The sequence below is a fragment of the Sesamum indicum genome, linkage group LG8 (assembly GCF_026168435.1).
Source record: "Sesamum indicum cultivar Baizhima isolate 11 linkage group LG8, ASM2616843v1, whole genome shotgun sequence".
In the NCBI taxonomy this organism is placed as follows: Eukaryota; Viridiplantae; Streptophyta; class Magnoliopsida; order Lamiales; family Pedaliaceae; genus Sesamum; species Sesamum indicum.
In genome coordinates this window covers 26,283,523-26,298,702 of record NC_142664.1, presented here as the reverse complement: position 1 = coordinate 26,298,702, position 15,180 = coordinate 26,283,523, and the positions used below count along the sequence as shown (strand labels likewise).

The following is a 15,180-nucleotide window of genomic DNA, read 5'->3' as shown; positions in this document are numbered from 1 at the left end:
AAAACATGTTTGTGTTCATGTACATGTACATGTTCGGAATTAGATGTATCAATTATCATTCTATAAGCTCATCAAGCGTGCTCGATTTGCACCCAGAGTTGGTTCAACTACTTCTATAGTACAAACTAACAAGATATACGAACTGTGAATATTAATTAGAACATCGAGAAGACCAAGTGTTACCGACAAAAGTGGCAGGTTATGCTAAATATAAACGAAAAACCTCGAGATACTTCAATAAAACTTCTAAATCAATTATTACACAGGCCAGAGCTATTCTGTGAGGCTTTCTTATATAACAACTTCAACTGCTTCCCCTAACCCTACTCTCTTTCAATTAAGAAGCTCTGTCTAGTGGATAATGTCCGCGTGCTCATCCATATTGACATAGCTTTAGTATGGAACTCCATGTATACTCGGAAGACACAAATCCCAGTGCTTGGAACAAAGAATTTGCACAAGTGCTCGACATGATATACTTTTCATGTAGATTGCAAGTTCTGCAGCGAATAAAACCACCAATAGTCCATGAAAGACTTTATTAAATATCTGCCATGAAATTGCACCAAAAACAAAAACGGTACCGTTTTTGGGATACAACGAATTAACTGGCTGAAACTGACCAAGCATGTTACCAAGTTCCAAGTACATAGTACTTGACCATAAAGGGGCACTGCTTATATACTCGTGCTTGGTAATCCATTAGTAACTAAATCAGATCTTAAAAACTTTTGGCCCTATATGAGGTTTCTGCAATATATTCGTTTATCATCCATATTTCACCTTGAAAAGTTTAGAAACAAAAAACAAGTGCAAGAGGTAACCTTCACCTCCTGAGAATTTTGGAGGCAACTAAATAGCATCAAGTTCTCTAATCCCAGCACCCTTGTCCCATTCCTCTGGTGGGGCAGCATCAGCCATAATCTTTTCCTGTCCACGCCAAAGTATCTGAATCCGAAGAAGTTATATTAGTCTATTTGAAAGGACCTTAGCTGGAAAATACTCTATATCGAAATTGGAGAAACCCACCTTATCAATGACACCAAATTCTTTAGCTTTAACGGAGTCCATATAAAATGGCCTTTTCATCACAGTGGCCACAGTCTCTTCTGACTGGTCAAACATGAAAAAGGAGACTGAGAACTTCGTTCATATTGTACTGCCTTCATAAATAATAATAAAAAAAAAAGCAAGAAATTGATTTGATGCATCAACTCACATTTTCAGTGTGCTTTGCTATAAGTTTAACGAGAGTATCCCTGTTTACTATTACCTACAAAAGCAATTCCATCAGTGGGTCCAACACATACTGTTGCATGTAAGTTCAGAAGTCCAAAATGTTTTAACACACAAACATTTCCAAAATGATAACAAATCCCGAAAAGAAGAGAAATGGTATCCTTCATAACTCACAACCCCATCAATATCCTGCACTCCCCCCTCCCACATGCACATGTATGTCTATGCCTCTGTTTTTCTCATGCATGTGACTATGCATTAGAGGAATAAAGCCCATTAATTTCACTCCTTATATTGCTGATGCATTATGCATGAATAAGTTAGTTGCCATCTCAATTCTCAACATCCTTGCTGGTTTTATCTCAGAAGCAACCAATACCTAGAAAAACTTAGAAAATGGTTCAAACTTCAATGGTATAACATTGACAAGCAATACTAAGGATATACTGGAAAAGGAGTTTACAAACCACGCCAGGTACTTCCCTGCTCTAACATAAAATGAGAGGTAGCAAAGGAACTCATACTTACCTCTTTTGCACGAATGAGCACATCACTGGCTGGCATTAAACCGGATGATGGAACACGAGGCTGTTGAATCATTGCTGAAAAAGAACATTTCTTTGACACTTCCATAAAATGTGTGAAGAGGATATTTCAGCGTTACAAACTTCAACTAAACAAAACAAATTGCAACATACCTTTGGCATGTGGCATCATAAACCTTTTGCCTTTGGTTCCTGCAGCGAGCAATAGGCACGCGTGCCCTATCGCAGCTCCAACACAAACTGTATGTATCTGCATATGAGATAAATTCATTAACCATAAAGCACCTGGGAGGGGATATGAGAGAACACTGAGATGTCATCCAAGCATTTTAGGCATGACAGAATAAATGAAACTAGCAACATGATTCGATTTTGCCATAATCAAATATATCTGGAAGGGGCAGGACTGTGTTATTAGGAACGCTAACAATCAAATTATTGTAGAACATATAACATTTTGCCTTATACAAAAGATGAAAAATGCATATAAGCTACATATACAATGCAAGGAAATCCAAACTACCCAGTGCACCATTTGAGGGAGAAAAATGAAATACACATAATGTTCTCGGCAATCAGCATATGAAATCATCACATGCTAATAAAATGATATGATGGTTATCTAAGTGAGTAGGGATGGCAATTAATCCCGGAACCGCAAAAACCCGCCCTGGACCTGCCCCATTCGTGTCTAGAATATCGAATTCGGGAGTCTTGATTTTTAGGACCAGCCCGGGTCCAGGCCAGTCTCGGGTCCATGAAGACCCCCATAACAGCACGTCCAACAGCTAATTCCTTCTTAATTCTGTAATATAGTCATAGACAATTTAAGGTTTCATCAGAGCACAACTTTTAATTTTTTGTCGATTGGCACATCCAAATTCGGACCACTAATTCACTAAAGCACCATGTAATCATCTGATATCGCACATATCAGAAGCATCTTATCTATATGCTCAAATGTGTGCATAAAAACAGCTAAACAAAGCAACCCATGCATGAGAACTAAGCAGCCATAACACAGAAACTGACCTCATTCTTCAATTGCATCAAAGCATCATAAATTGCAAAACCTTCTGTCTCCATCCCAACCTTACATTATAAAGTATTTTCAGGCATTAGATAGACAGTATGAAAGAGTTCTAAACTCAACAATTGAACTTCAGAAGCAAATAATATATGAACTCTGAAATAAGATAAGAATACCAAAAACAGAGGGCCAGAGCATAAACAACACAAGATTGGTAACTGAGGTTGGAAAGGACAAGAAAAAGCTGTAACTAAATTAAAACTGATAGAAGCAGCCAGAAAAAAATTGAGCCAGAGGATGTAGAGCCCAACAATTACAACGACCAGTGAGCTCATGGAATAGTAGGATAGATCATAGATGGTCATCACCAATGCTTACCTTATGAAGTTGAGAGACCACTAACTGGAGCTTAGCCTTTGTTTTTCAACTACGCTTAATATTGTACAAATTGTTCAAACTATCAAAAACCTATGTCTAGAAATTAACTAATATAAATTCTTCTAAGCTCTGTTTAGATATTGAACTATCAAACATGTTTTGATATTCAATACATGTCAATTTTTTCGCTTTGGAAGCAAAATGCCACTGGTTATCCAAAGGAGTTTGGCAACCTTAAAAATCAACACAGAGAGAAGAAAATTTGAAGAGAATACAAGGCACCATATATTCTGGAAAAGAATTCTGAAGGGAGTAGTAAAAATGAACATCCTAAGCTCACCGTTTCACCATCATCACGAGTAGTTCCAGTGGAGTTTATGTAAAGATAAATTGGCTCTTTGGGATCCATCCACTGAAGATACATCAACTCAGCTATAACAAGCTCAGTAACAGCTGGCACCAACTGAAATCAAGAAAAAGTTGGATAATGAAGCAACATAGTTTATCCATTAATCCAAGACTTAAAAATAAAAAGAAAACCAAATGTGGAGCATGTTTCAAAATCCTTATTATTTTGTCAAAAACACTTGAACAAAATCTGTTGGCCCGACACCCCTGCCAATTAACTTAAGTTTCTGACAACACTTCATTGAACTTTTCCTCTAATTAAGTGTATTAAGCCTAATTATAACGTTTATGTACTTCGGTTACAGTACTTCTAAATGCTACATTCAGCTTCAGTAACAAAAGTAAATCTCCTATTCTATTAAGATCCAGAATTAAGTCATTTCTTCTGTTTTAATTCTTATTTTGGTTGTCTTGAGAAACTTGATACATTAGGTTCAATAGGAACTGAAGAATGAAAGCACTAAGCCAGCCAACTGATTTTGAGACTGCATTACATAACCTCTTACATAATATGTAATGATTGCTCGAAATTCTATGGAATATGGATTAGCATCAAATGCTAGTCTGGATCAGGATTCAAAATTAAAATGCATATGAACTAGGCTAAACTAAGGCAGCCAACTCATTTAAGACCCTATTAGAGACGAGTTTCTTTTTCTATTGCTTTGGTTCTGAAGAATACATTGTCAGCAAACTATCATAGGGCTCGCAATTGCTGTTCCTGTATAATGGCCACTTATCAACTCTTAGAAGATATGTAGCTAGGATTGCTCCGAAATGCTATGGATGAAGTAAGCTCAAGCGAGTCTGGATCAGAACCAGACTAATGCATATAAAGTATAAACTAACAGACACAACTAGGAATAATGCAAAATGACCTAAAGTCAGCCTACAGCTCCAAAGATACATGAGATGAGAGCTAGTCGGAACCTATATTAGGTTTCACTTCTGGAAGTTAGTTCTCATTCCTTTTGAAAAGTGATGTTCTTGGAAAGGGAATTGAGAACGTATTTCTGGTTGTCCTTATATTGGAGCATGTGAGAGAATGAAAACTCCATTGGATGAGATGGAGATTGGGATTAAGTTCGATTGTATGTTGAAAAAGACAAACAAAGTGGTCATGTGACATCTATGTGTCTTTGATTTTATTTTCAACTTTTTTTCTATTTCACTCCCCCCCAGCTAAAAATCTTAACTCCATTCCCTTTTCTCCTATCCTTCCCTGGAACCTTACTCTCCTCCTTCCAACTACCACCTAAACAACATCCTCCACCACCAACAGCATCTCCTCTCAGCCCTCCTATATAACCCACTCGCAGGAGTACAGCACTAGTAGCCCTTAATAACAATTGGAGGTGAGCAACGCCTTCCACTTGCACTATCACAACTACAGATCCAGCAGTGGATTCAAGTGGAGGGGATCTAGCAACATCTTCTCCTTGAATTCCCACGACTACTAGATCTGGTTGAGGTGTGGGGCCATTATGATGGTCAACGGGAGGGATTGTCTCTCATCCCCCAACAATTAACCTGTGCTAGGACGATTGGTGCATAGTGCAAACAGCCAAAACTAGGTTTATCATCATAGTCCTGCATCACCATTACTACCACCCTTCTTAACATGTAATCACAAACAATTAACCATTCTTTTTCTTTGATTCTCTTCTCCGACACTGCTGCTCATAACTCATCAGCAGCCCACCTACTCTCGAGCAAAACACCCATAACCATGCAGCTGTATGAACTTCACAACTGGAAGCTAAAACAGGGAAGCTGGAGAGCAAGATATAATGACAAACCTCCAGTTTATATCTTCAAAAGCAGTATATTTACTACATCTCCTTAGAGGCTAGGATGAATCAGGATCAGAGGCCAATGTGCTACTTTCCAACAAGATGAAATCTAACCACATTAACTTATAGCTTTTACATCCTCATTCCACCAACAAACTTGTGAGAGGAAATCCGAAATGTAACCAGGAAGAGGGCCATATGTCGTTAACCAAGGCAAGTAGCAGACCATTTTCTGTGTACTAACACAAGATAAAGGCTTCACACTTCACAGTTTGAATTGAGACTCTGACATCTTTTCATTTTACTCTCATAAACTCATAATGATAACACATCATCAAACAGCTATCGTTATATCATAACAATGCGGAAGTGAAAACACTTACTGGCATGCCAATGTATACTATTCTTCCGTGCAGCAATAGTGAGGGTAAGTCTGGTGGAGGTCTTCTTGGTCTATGCTCATTGTATGAAACTGATCTTTCAACCTGTTTCAAGCAGTAAAAATAATGTTATTAAGTGAAGAGTTCTATATTAGTTAGTTTTTTTGTTTTCCGTTAACATACTCTTATAGCTATGTTCTATTCGGAAGTGTCAGTACCTTCGGTTTTCCTTTTTCTTGGAGGTGATTCCATTAATTCAGTGATTGCACATAAAATCCAGCATAGGCATGATGGTAAAATTGAAACTTGAAGAAGTCAGTAATTGGACAAGTTGCCAAATTCTTTTTGTAACCGGCAGAAAAGATTGCACACGGTTACATACCAAAAGCCAACATTTTCTGTTGGCTAGTAGCCTAGTATGGTTATAGTGAAAAAAAACACAAAATCCGCATAGTTCAATAAAGATAAAGATGCCATGTTCACATGAATATAATGAGAACAATGGAGATTGTGTGCCTTTAATTTCCTTTCCAAACCAATTTAGTTCTTATTTCATCCCCACAGTCATGTCCTGAAAATAAAACTACCAGTTAAATACAATGTAATTTCCTTCACCCCTCGCTTACCACTTAAACTAAATGTAACTTTGACAGAAAACTTATTTGAAAATTAGGTCTTTGCTTTATCCTAAACTTTTGGACAGCAGCAGGCATCAATTAGAATTAAACATAAAACAAAATAATAAAATACAGTGCTCAAACTATAATCCATTATAATAGACAATTTAATAGCAGATAAAAAAAAGTTGAAAATTGAAATACAATCACATACACACATAAATACATATACATATACATATATATCCTTTTGAAACTTGGTGTTTGGATAGTCAAGAATTGGAAAGCAACTTAAATACCTGAGCAGGGGTAGCCATGAGCTTGGGGGAGTCAAATAAGTCCAAAAATGGAGGAGTATCCGAGTTTTTGGGCCTGTTGAGGAGCGTATCGGGAGAAGTGGCAGCAACAGAAGCGAGCTTGGACAGAAAGGGGTCTTTAGGGTTAACGGGAGGCATAGGAATCTTGGTGCTGTTGGTTGCACCGAAACAACGGCGTGTGCGCGACGGCACAGACGATGATGATGAACAGCAGAGAGATGAGGCCATCGGCATCCGCAAACAGTTCGCCATGGACGGAACGCCTTTGAAGTCGGAATGGATTGTTCCGATTGTACTAGGACTACGAGTGAAGTGAAACCTGTGGAAGTATCCAAAATCTGCATTTGGTGCTGGGATTAAGGGTCGGGTCGGGTCCGGACGAGTCCGATCCAATGGATCAGGATACTCTTTTTTATCCATCTATTTTCCTACCTTTCTAAAGGACAATTACAGAAAACACCCTTAAAATATTTTTTTAATTTAATTCTTAAAAATTATTTTTAAAAGAGTTTAGGGATATAATATCTTTCTCCAAAACAATTTTTCTTTTGTCAAATATCATATAATTAATAAATACACTAAGTAGGATATATATATAGTAATTAACTCTTTTAAATTAATAAATATACTAAAGACAGTAATTATTTTAAACTTTATTTTTACTATTAATTGAAAAAGAAAATTCATCCCATCTGAATAGGCCAAGGGTTTGTGTAGTTGTGGAAAAATTATATTTTGTTCATCTAAATATACAAAAAATATTATTCCAAACACACTTTCCTACTCTTATATATCATATATCATGGCATTTTTATTCGACATACTAAAAAGAAATCTCATTTCGATATTTTATTTTCAATAAAATGAGATGAGATACCAAACAATTACGATAAATAATTTCATTTCATCCAATCTAAAGTTTTTGTCCAACTCTACTCGAGCGAGCTCAACTTATTTGCCGCCTACATATATATACACACACACGTACATCATGCATACACAGAGAAAAAACCCTAATCCTTTTTGAATCTCATCGACGAAACCCTAATCAAATATATTAAATTAGCCAAGTGAAAGTTTCAGAAATTTGAATCAAGATGAGCAACTCCCAGATCCTTATTTTAGGGAAAAACAAGTAGTAGAATTACAAGTTGAATGTTGGGGGCGGGGCAAAAAACAAAAAACAACAAGTATATATATAGGTTTAAAGATGATGGCAAGAAAACCAAGAAAGCAACCTACAAGAAATGAAACCCTCATATCAAATGAACTTTTGTCAAGATGATCCATCATAAGTTGATATATAATATTATAATGAATGCGCGCATATGTAATTAGTAGATTTCTTACCTAAGAAATAATTAGATCCAAGATATGGGATGGGATGAAGAAGATGGTGGATGCATGTGGGAATACAGAATGTGGGGTGGAATGCAGAATACAATCCCCTCCTCCAAGATTGATGCATGGTGGGACTGCATTCTGCATTCACGCCTTTCACCCCAATCCCGTCTCCAGAGAAGAGGATGAAGAACAAATAATTGCAAGTAGAATTAGATGGAGCTGAGATTTGGGATGTTGGAGTTCTTGCACTTCCATGATTGTATTAACAAGAAAAACAGATTCAAGAACCCGGAGAGGTCTATTGCTTTTGTATTAAATATTTGTTGCTAATAATCTTAAAATATAAATTATGTTTTAAAACTACTTAATATAAAGTAGCAATATATTGACAAATTAATTATAATAATTTAACATTAATATATATATATATATATATAGGTGAAGCCGCAATCGAATTGGATCACATTTTTAGTACAAAAATACAAAGCATTAACCGAATTGGATATTTATTTCATTATAAAAAAGAAGTGATTATATTAGCTCGAGAATTGATACATATATAATTTTAAGTGTATTCGTCGACAAAAATAAAAAAAAAATATTTAAATCCAACAATAGACTCAGTTCGACTAAGACCTCAAACATCATATGAACTACATTTGTCAACACTCAAATGGTAATATTATCTTTAAGTTGGCGAAGAATGGGGACCAAGATGAGAATACTATACCACATAAAAGAGGAGACAAAAATAGAGAGAGTATGTTGTGTGTTGATACCTAGTTCGGATATCATAATAAAAATACATAAATATTAATAAATTCAGTAAATTTTATATTATGATGTGCTGAGGTTATATAACTTTGAATTAAATTTCATTGACCTAAATCACAAGTTATGAAATAAATAAATTAAATAGGCGGTAATTAAATTAAGTGGTGAACCTTTTAGTGAAGTGGGTCCAAATCATTACCAACCAGCACGTTATGTATTTAAATAAGAAAGAGAGGAAGTGATATTGATGTATATATATATATACATATATAGGAACGAAAACACAATCATCTTTAAAGATTGATAATCTTTGTAGTGCTCAAAATCATCATAAATTATGATGCACACCATGTGAAACTCTTTAATGCTACTCCTACCTTTCTGCTATATACACTTTAATGATATAACATTATGATCTTGATCGAAATTAGCGACCTTCCACAACGATCTTGTAGTCAGCCACGTATTCCATCAAAACAATATTGGATTCTGAGGATAAGAAATCACACGAGGCTCGTCGGGTTCGTCTCCGATTTTGACCCTTCGACGCTCAAGTTAGTAAGATCGAATCGAATAGAAAATGTGCGATTAAAAGATAAAGAGGTCGAATGTAACTAGATGCCAATTACCTCAAATAACAGTGCGTCGAATTATTTATAGGGCCCAAATGGTTACTGTTATTTGGGCCACGTATCCTCATCCAAGAAGCATACGTTCTCGATCGGACGATCCTTAAATTTCTGGGTCTTTTTTCTCAAAATGGGTCCGGAACTGGGCTATCCAACCCGTTTTCCCAGGGGCGTGGACCTTGAGCTCATAAATGACGAAAATACCCTTCATTAAGGGTATTTTTGACACTTTAAAATTGGGGTTTCCCCATCACATTAACATTATTTTTATTACAAATTATATTTCAAGTAAATGATTAACAGTAACTTTTTGTCCTGTATTTTTGTATTATTTAAAAAAATATAATTATGGACGCACATTGTGCAAAACAGAAAGGATAGAGACCAAAGAAGTTGGCAATAGAGACTTTCTGGGCCAATTCCGCGTGATAGAAACAACATATTTACACGCTTTCAAATAATAGAATACTCTTTTATTTTATGTTAATGAGGTTTAATTTAACTGACGAAATTAAAATTTTATAATTATTGTTAGGATTTTAAATTTCATTAATGTATAGATATTAATTTATTTTAATAATAGTTATTTATTTATTGTAGTGATAATTTTGTTGGTTAGTTATAAATATTTGACTTCGACAATCAAAATTGTGATAATTATAACTCAATAAAAAGATACTATTTTTTTTTCACTTTATTATTAGTTTCAAATACCAAAAATAATACAAAAAAGAAAGGGAAACAGAAGATTTGATATTTTCCTGTTTTGGAGGGCAATTTAGATATTTCAAACACACATCATTCCTTTCCTAACACCTCACTCTTGATCATATTCCAATATGCTTGAATTTGATTGATTTTATTATAATGTTTTCCCTTCTCTTTCTTTTTCTTTTTCTTTTTTTTTTAAGAAAATAAAATTAAAAATTATATGATTATATTAATATTTCAATAAATTGAGCAGTTGAACGATACATGATTAGTTCGATAAATACATCAATATGACTAAAATTCGTTAAATAAATTACAATAAATCCACATAAAGTGAGCAATCACCCGCATGTTGGCTGAAATTCGAACCCATGTGATTGTCTTTACAATTTGACTATTACTACCAACCTTACTAACGTAAATATCAAAGGGTTATAACTGAGCTCATCTAATATTATTCTTACCCACCTTTATGATAAGTGGACAAAAATTATTTCCATCAAACTGAAACTGAAACTGAATGAAGGGCTTAAACACAATTTTTAGCCCCTAATTCAGACTTAAAATTACAGCAAAAAACCCAAAAGCATCAACCAAGAAAAGAATAATGCATTGGGGAGTAGGAGTTTAGCTGATTGGCCAACCCATCCAGCTGTAGTTTAGGTGGTATGTGGCTGTCTCAACTCTTCAAATCTTCTTCTCTATTTGTCAAGACAATATTTTATGTCAAATTGTTTAATACAAGAGATCTTTTCCCTTTTGCCAGATGGGTTTTTGCATATATTCTCCACTCTGTAAACCCTAATTTTAATTACCAAATATACATATAAATAGAAATTGAGCTAATTGATGAACATAACCATATGATCAATTACGCCGTGAAATTTGATATAATTATAAAAACACCTTTCATTCTTGATCACATTACAAGTTTTTAGTGTAATATATTTTAGAGATTATGTATAAAACTTTTCAATAAATGTATATTTGTAATTACAAATACAATTCCCTGTCATTTATCTTGAACATAACTACAAAATCAAGAACCAAGTTGTTAATGGACATTATGATGATGATCATCATCCAACCACAAAGATTCCCATCTTTTCATCAATTAAATGTGGAAAAACAGCCTATTTTGCTTCAATTCCAAACCCCATGTCACCTACTCCAAGAATTTAATATACTGAACCACCACCATAAATAATCAAAATTCATTGAAATCTCACAGAACCAAACATTTCCTTAAGATGCAAACACACCAACCATCTTTTTGCTTCAAATCCCAAATCACACAAGCGTCAATTTCCATGTAAATGATTTCAAAAACTCAAGAAAGAGAATCAAATTCTGAGCCCAAGTTCAGAGTATTGAGTATGAATTATTATTCACAGAAAAAGAAAATAACTCCAAGACTGTGTGTATGAGGAGCCAGCCACCATCAATGACACAACAACACTATCTTCAATTATTAATTTCTCGTATATCAAACACCCCCTCTCCAAAAAGAAAGAAGAAGAAGAAGAAAAGAAAAAAGAATTAAAAATTTTCCAGGAAGCAGAATAAAATGAATAGAATATTTAGCAGTAGTGATGGAGAGATGCATTTGCTTCAGCTCCTGCAACGAGTGACGGCGCTGCAGCCGCGGCTGTAGGGATTGGCCTGTGCGCCGGGCCGGCAGTTGTAGTAGGAGGCGCCGCGGCGGGAGCAGGGGACGCTGTTCCTCTGAAGAGCGCCGTAGCTGATGTAGCGCCGGGTGGCTAGGATGCGCCTGTTGGACTCCGAATCCAGCTCGAACTCCTCGTCTTCGTTGGCGAGGCACTCTGCGACGGTTCCCCTGCAGCCCGGTCTCACGGCCGGCATCAGCCACCCGGAGGCATCGTGGTCGCCGGCGGCAGACGCGTGGGAGAGTAGAAGAGACGAGATTAAGCAGAGGGCCAACAGCAGTTTCCAACTCCCAGCCATTTTCCAATGAAAAGCCGATCTTTTAACTCAAATCTCTGAAGTATGAAGTGAATTATTGCTGGGATTGGGTTTTCTCTCTCTAGATTCTTCTTGGCTCTTGCTTGGCAAGGATGGGGAGAGAGTGCAAGTGGGGAGAAAGGGTGCTTGAATTGTAATATATATGTGGGAAAGGGGGGTGTTGGCTGTAGAGGGTATCCACTACTTGTTTTAAAAAGTGAAGATCACCCTTACATCAATTTCTGTTTCACACGTTCTTCTTCCTAAATACATGTCTATAATTAATTTATTACTATTTTTTTAAGAAAATTACATCCTATTTCTTTAAAATTTATTATAATTATAAATAATCTTTTTATAATTTAAATTTTTTTATTTATTATCCCTAATATTATTTATATCTGATAAATAGATTCATGCGTTAACAAAAAATTCACTGAATTTATTGGTATTCACAAAAAAAAGGAATAAAGATTCATATTTATTTAATTGACTTATTAATAATTTATTACATATCAAATAAATTTTTATGAGCAGACTATTCATATAAATATAAAAAATATAAGTTGTTACACGCATTAATGTGAGAGAAAATATGAAAACAACAATGACAGACCAAAAAAACAAAAGTGGAGCTCCTCAATTACGGACTAGGCATTGTGTATAAAATCAATTTGCACATTACCCCCTCCGAGTTACAAAAGTCATGATTCATGAGTGTATACCATACACCTCTATTTTTTAATTATAATTTAATACAATTATATATATTTTTTAATTTATAAATAACATGCGTCAATTATTAATGATGCGAAATAAATGTATAATTAGCCATCATGATATACTATCCTTACATGTATATAATAAATTATTTTTTATGTTTTATAATATATTATAAATAAAAATAAAATAATAATATATAAATCAACGCATTGTATTTAATATAGTATTATTGACACAACAAAAAAATCGATATCGAGCGTCACAAACCACAATTTATAATTTAGAGGGAATAGTTTTCGAAAATAATGAATTGAGGAATAAAATTTGCATCCACATTCTTTAAATAAAAAGGAATATTGTATGATTGATTTATTGTTACAAGTTTAATCATTGACTCTAATTATGTTAATTTCTCCCTTGTTTTGTAATTTCTAAGGAATCTCTTCAATTTCTCTAGTTTATTTGTTTATTTATTTTAAATGTACTTAACAGTTCAAATATATATATATAAGTGTTTCGATGGCAAAAATATCGTAAAAATTCCAACAAATATTTTTAACAGTTATAAAGATCACATTCACACTATTCTAATAGTTTTATTAATCACGTTATATCAATCGAGTCTTTCTAGTACGTCGTAAAGACTACTTAGATGAGTGTAAGTGTAATTAATCCTTCATTTTATAACAAAATGACCATATTCTTAAAAAAAAATATCAAAAATTATTCTTGAATGCACATCTAAAACTAATAAAAGCTGTTTAGAATAACATAAATTTATGATCATTTAATTTTACCTTTTCAATATAATTAAATAATATACAAAAAAATTAAAATTATACATACACATGGAGTATAATATGATAATTAATTGTGTTAATAAATAAGGTGTATCAAAATAAAATCATCCAAAAGAAAAAGAACCAAAAAAAGTAATTACAAAAGCAAGCACCTAACATACCAATAAGTGGATAGGCTGCTTTATTGCAAGCGTAAGAGTTAAGTAAGCCTCAATTATCATACAACAATTCACCATATATTTCAAGTCATTCCAAACTAAATTACAATCATTCTTTTTAGGTTTAATGTAATTATGAATATTTTTTTTAAATTATAATATTTTTCTCATATTCGATGATATTATATAATTAAAAAAATAAAATTATCAATTTTATATGTGCAGTAAAAGAAGAAAAAGGATAATATGAATGGAAAAATATGAAAATTTGTAAGAAAAACTTGAATTTTTAAGGAGTTGGGAAATCAATTTTAACTTTTGTCTGAAAAAAATAAATAAATTAAGGTCTCAAATTCTAAATTATTTAATTGAGTGAATCGATTATAACTGCGATAGAAAGACTTATGTTTTAGGGTAAATTATATTAACGTCTTTTTAGGTTAGGTTAAATTATACAAACACGTTGTTTTTTATAAAACTACAGTTACATCCTCTTGTATATAATTTTTTAGAGGGTATCTGTATAAACTTTGCCTTTAAATAAAAGTGTAACTATAATTTTATAAAAGACATATAATTTTTGGTATATTTTAATTTAATATGAGAGAATGTCAATATAATTTACCCTTATTTTTGTGATACTTTAGGTAAGTTGCACCTAAGTTATAATATAAGAATTGGTTCATCACGTTCAAGTGGATTGTTATGTTAGTTATCCTTAGTCCTATTTTAGGGGAAAAAAAATATAAATTTAGGTATAAAAATACTAAAATAAAAGAAAATCAATCACATAAAAAAATAATCATTTGCTACATTATTGATGGTTACGGCCTAAAAATGTGTTAAATTAATTCTATCAATCGAGGTCAATTAAATATGATGCAATTTCATTCAATGATACAATTTGTAATTTGGACAGTGCCTCATTGCACGAAATATTATTCATTTTAATTTTATATGATGTTATAATTTTATCTAAAAACTTGTAATTCGAACAATATTTAGTATGTGAGATATTATTTATTCTGATTCTATATGTTTCTACCACTTTATTTTAAAAAAGAGAGGTGGGGTTGGGGGACTGAAGGGAGTGGAGATAGGGGTAGGGTCCCAGAATGCAAATCAAACAGATCATAAAAATTCGGCGATTGCGCGTAAAAAATGAGCTGTATCGTCCTGTCACCAAATACTATACCAATCCAATCCATCATCACTTCAATTCTACAAACAAATTAACAATAAAGTTGTTAATTAAAATTAATAATAAATAAAAGAAAGTTTGCACCTCTGAGAATAAAAACAAATTGCCTCAATCATTTCATCTTAGTAATACTCTTTTTCATCATCTATGTTTGCCAGATTATTTGATTTG

General features: G+C 33.6%; 2 protein-coding genes across 3 annotated transcripts; both read right to left on the bottom strand.

The window, feature by feature from the left end:
* Positions 1-134: 134 nt before the first annotated feature.
* LOC105168917 (ATP-dependent caseinolytic (Clp) protease/crotonase family protein) lies at positions 135-7,036 on the bottom strand. Of its 2 annotated transcripts, none has more exons than XM_011089123.3 (10): positions 6,690-7,036; positions 5,777-5,878; positions 3,533-3,655; positions 2,817-2,876; positions 1,938-2,034; positions 1,768-1,841; positions 1,220-1,273; positions 1,030-1,113; positions 825-948; positions 135-500 (listed from the first exon to the last, which is right to left on the bottom strand). In XM_011089123.3, exons 1-9 carry the CDS (start codon positions 6,957-6,959, stop codon positions 853-855), a joined length of 960 nt encoding a protein of 319 aa, XP_011087425.1. In that variant the 5' UTR covers positions 6,960-7,036; the 3' UTR covers positions 135-500; positions 825-852. The 2 variants fall into 2 exon arrangements, with proteins under 2 accessions (XP_011087425.1, XP_011087423.3); XM_011089121.3 differs by having other exon boundaries at positions 831-948; positions 6,690-7,033.
* Positions 7,037-11,526: 4,490 nt separating this feature from the next.
* LOC105168916 (rapid alkalinization factor) lies at positions 11,527-12,293 on the bottom strand. The gene has a single exon (XM_011089120.3). It carries the CDS (start codon positions 12,128-12,130, stop codon positions 11,777-11,779), a length of 354 nt encoding a protein of 117 aa, XP_011087422.1. The 5' UTR covers positions 12,131-12,293; the 3' UTR covers positions 11,527-11,776.
* Between the last annotated feature and the right edge of the window lie 2,887 nt (positions 12,294-15,180).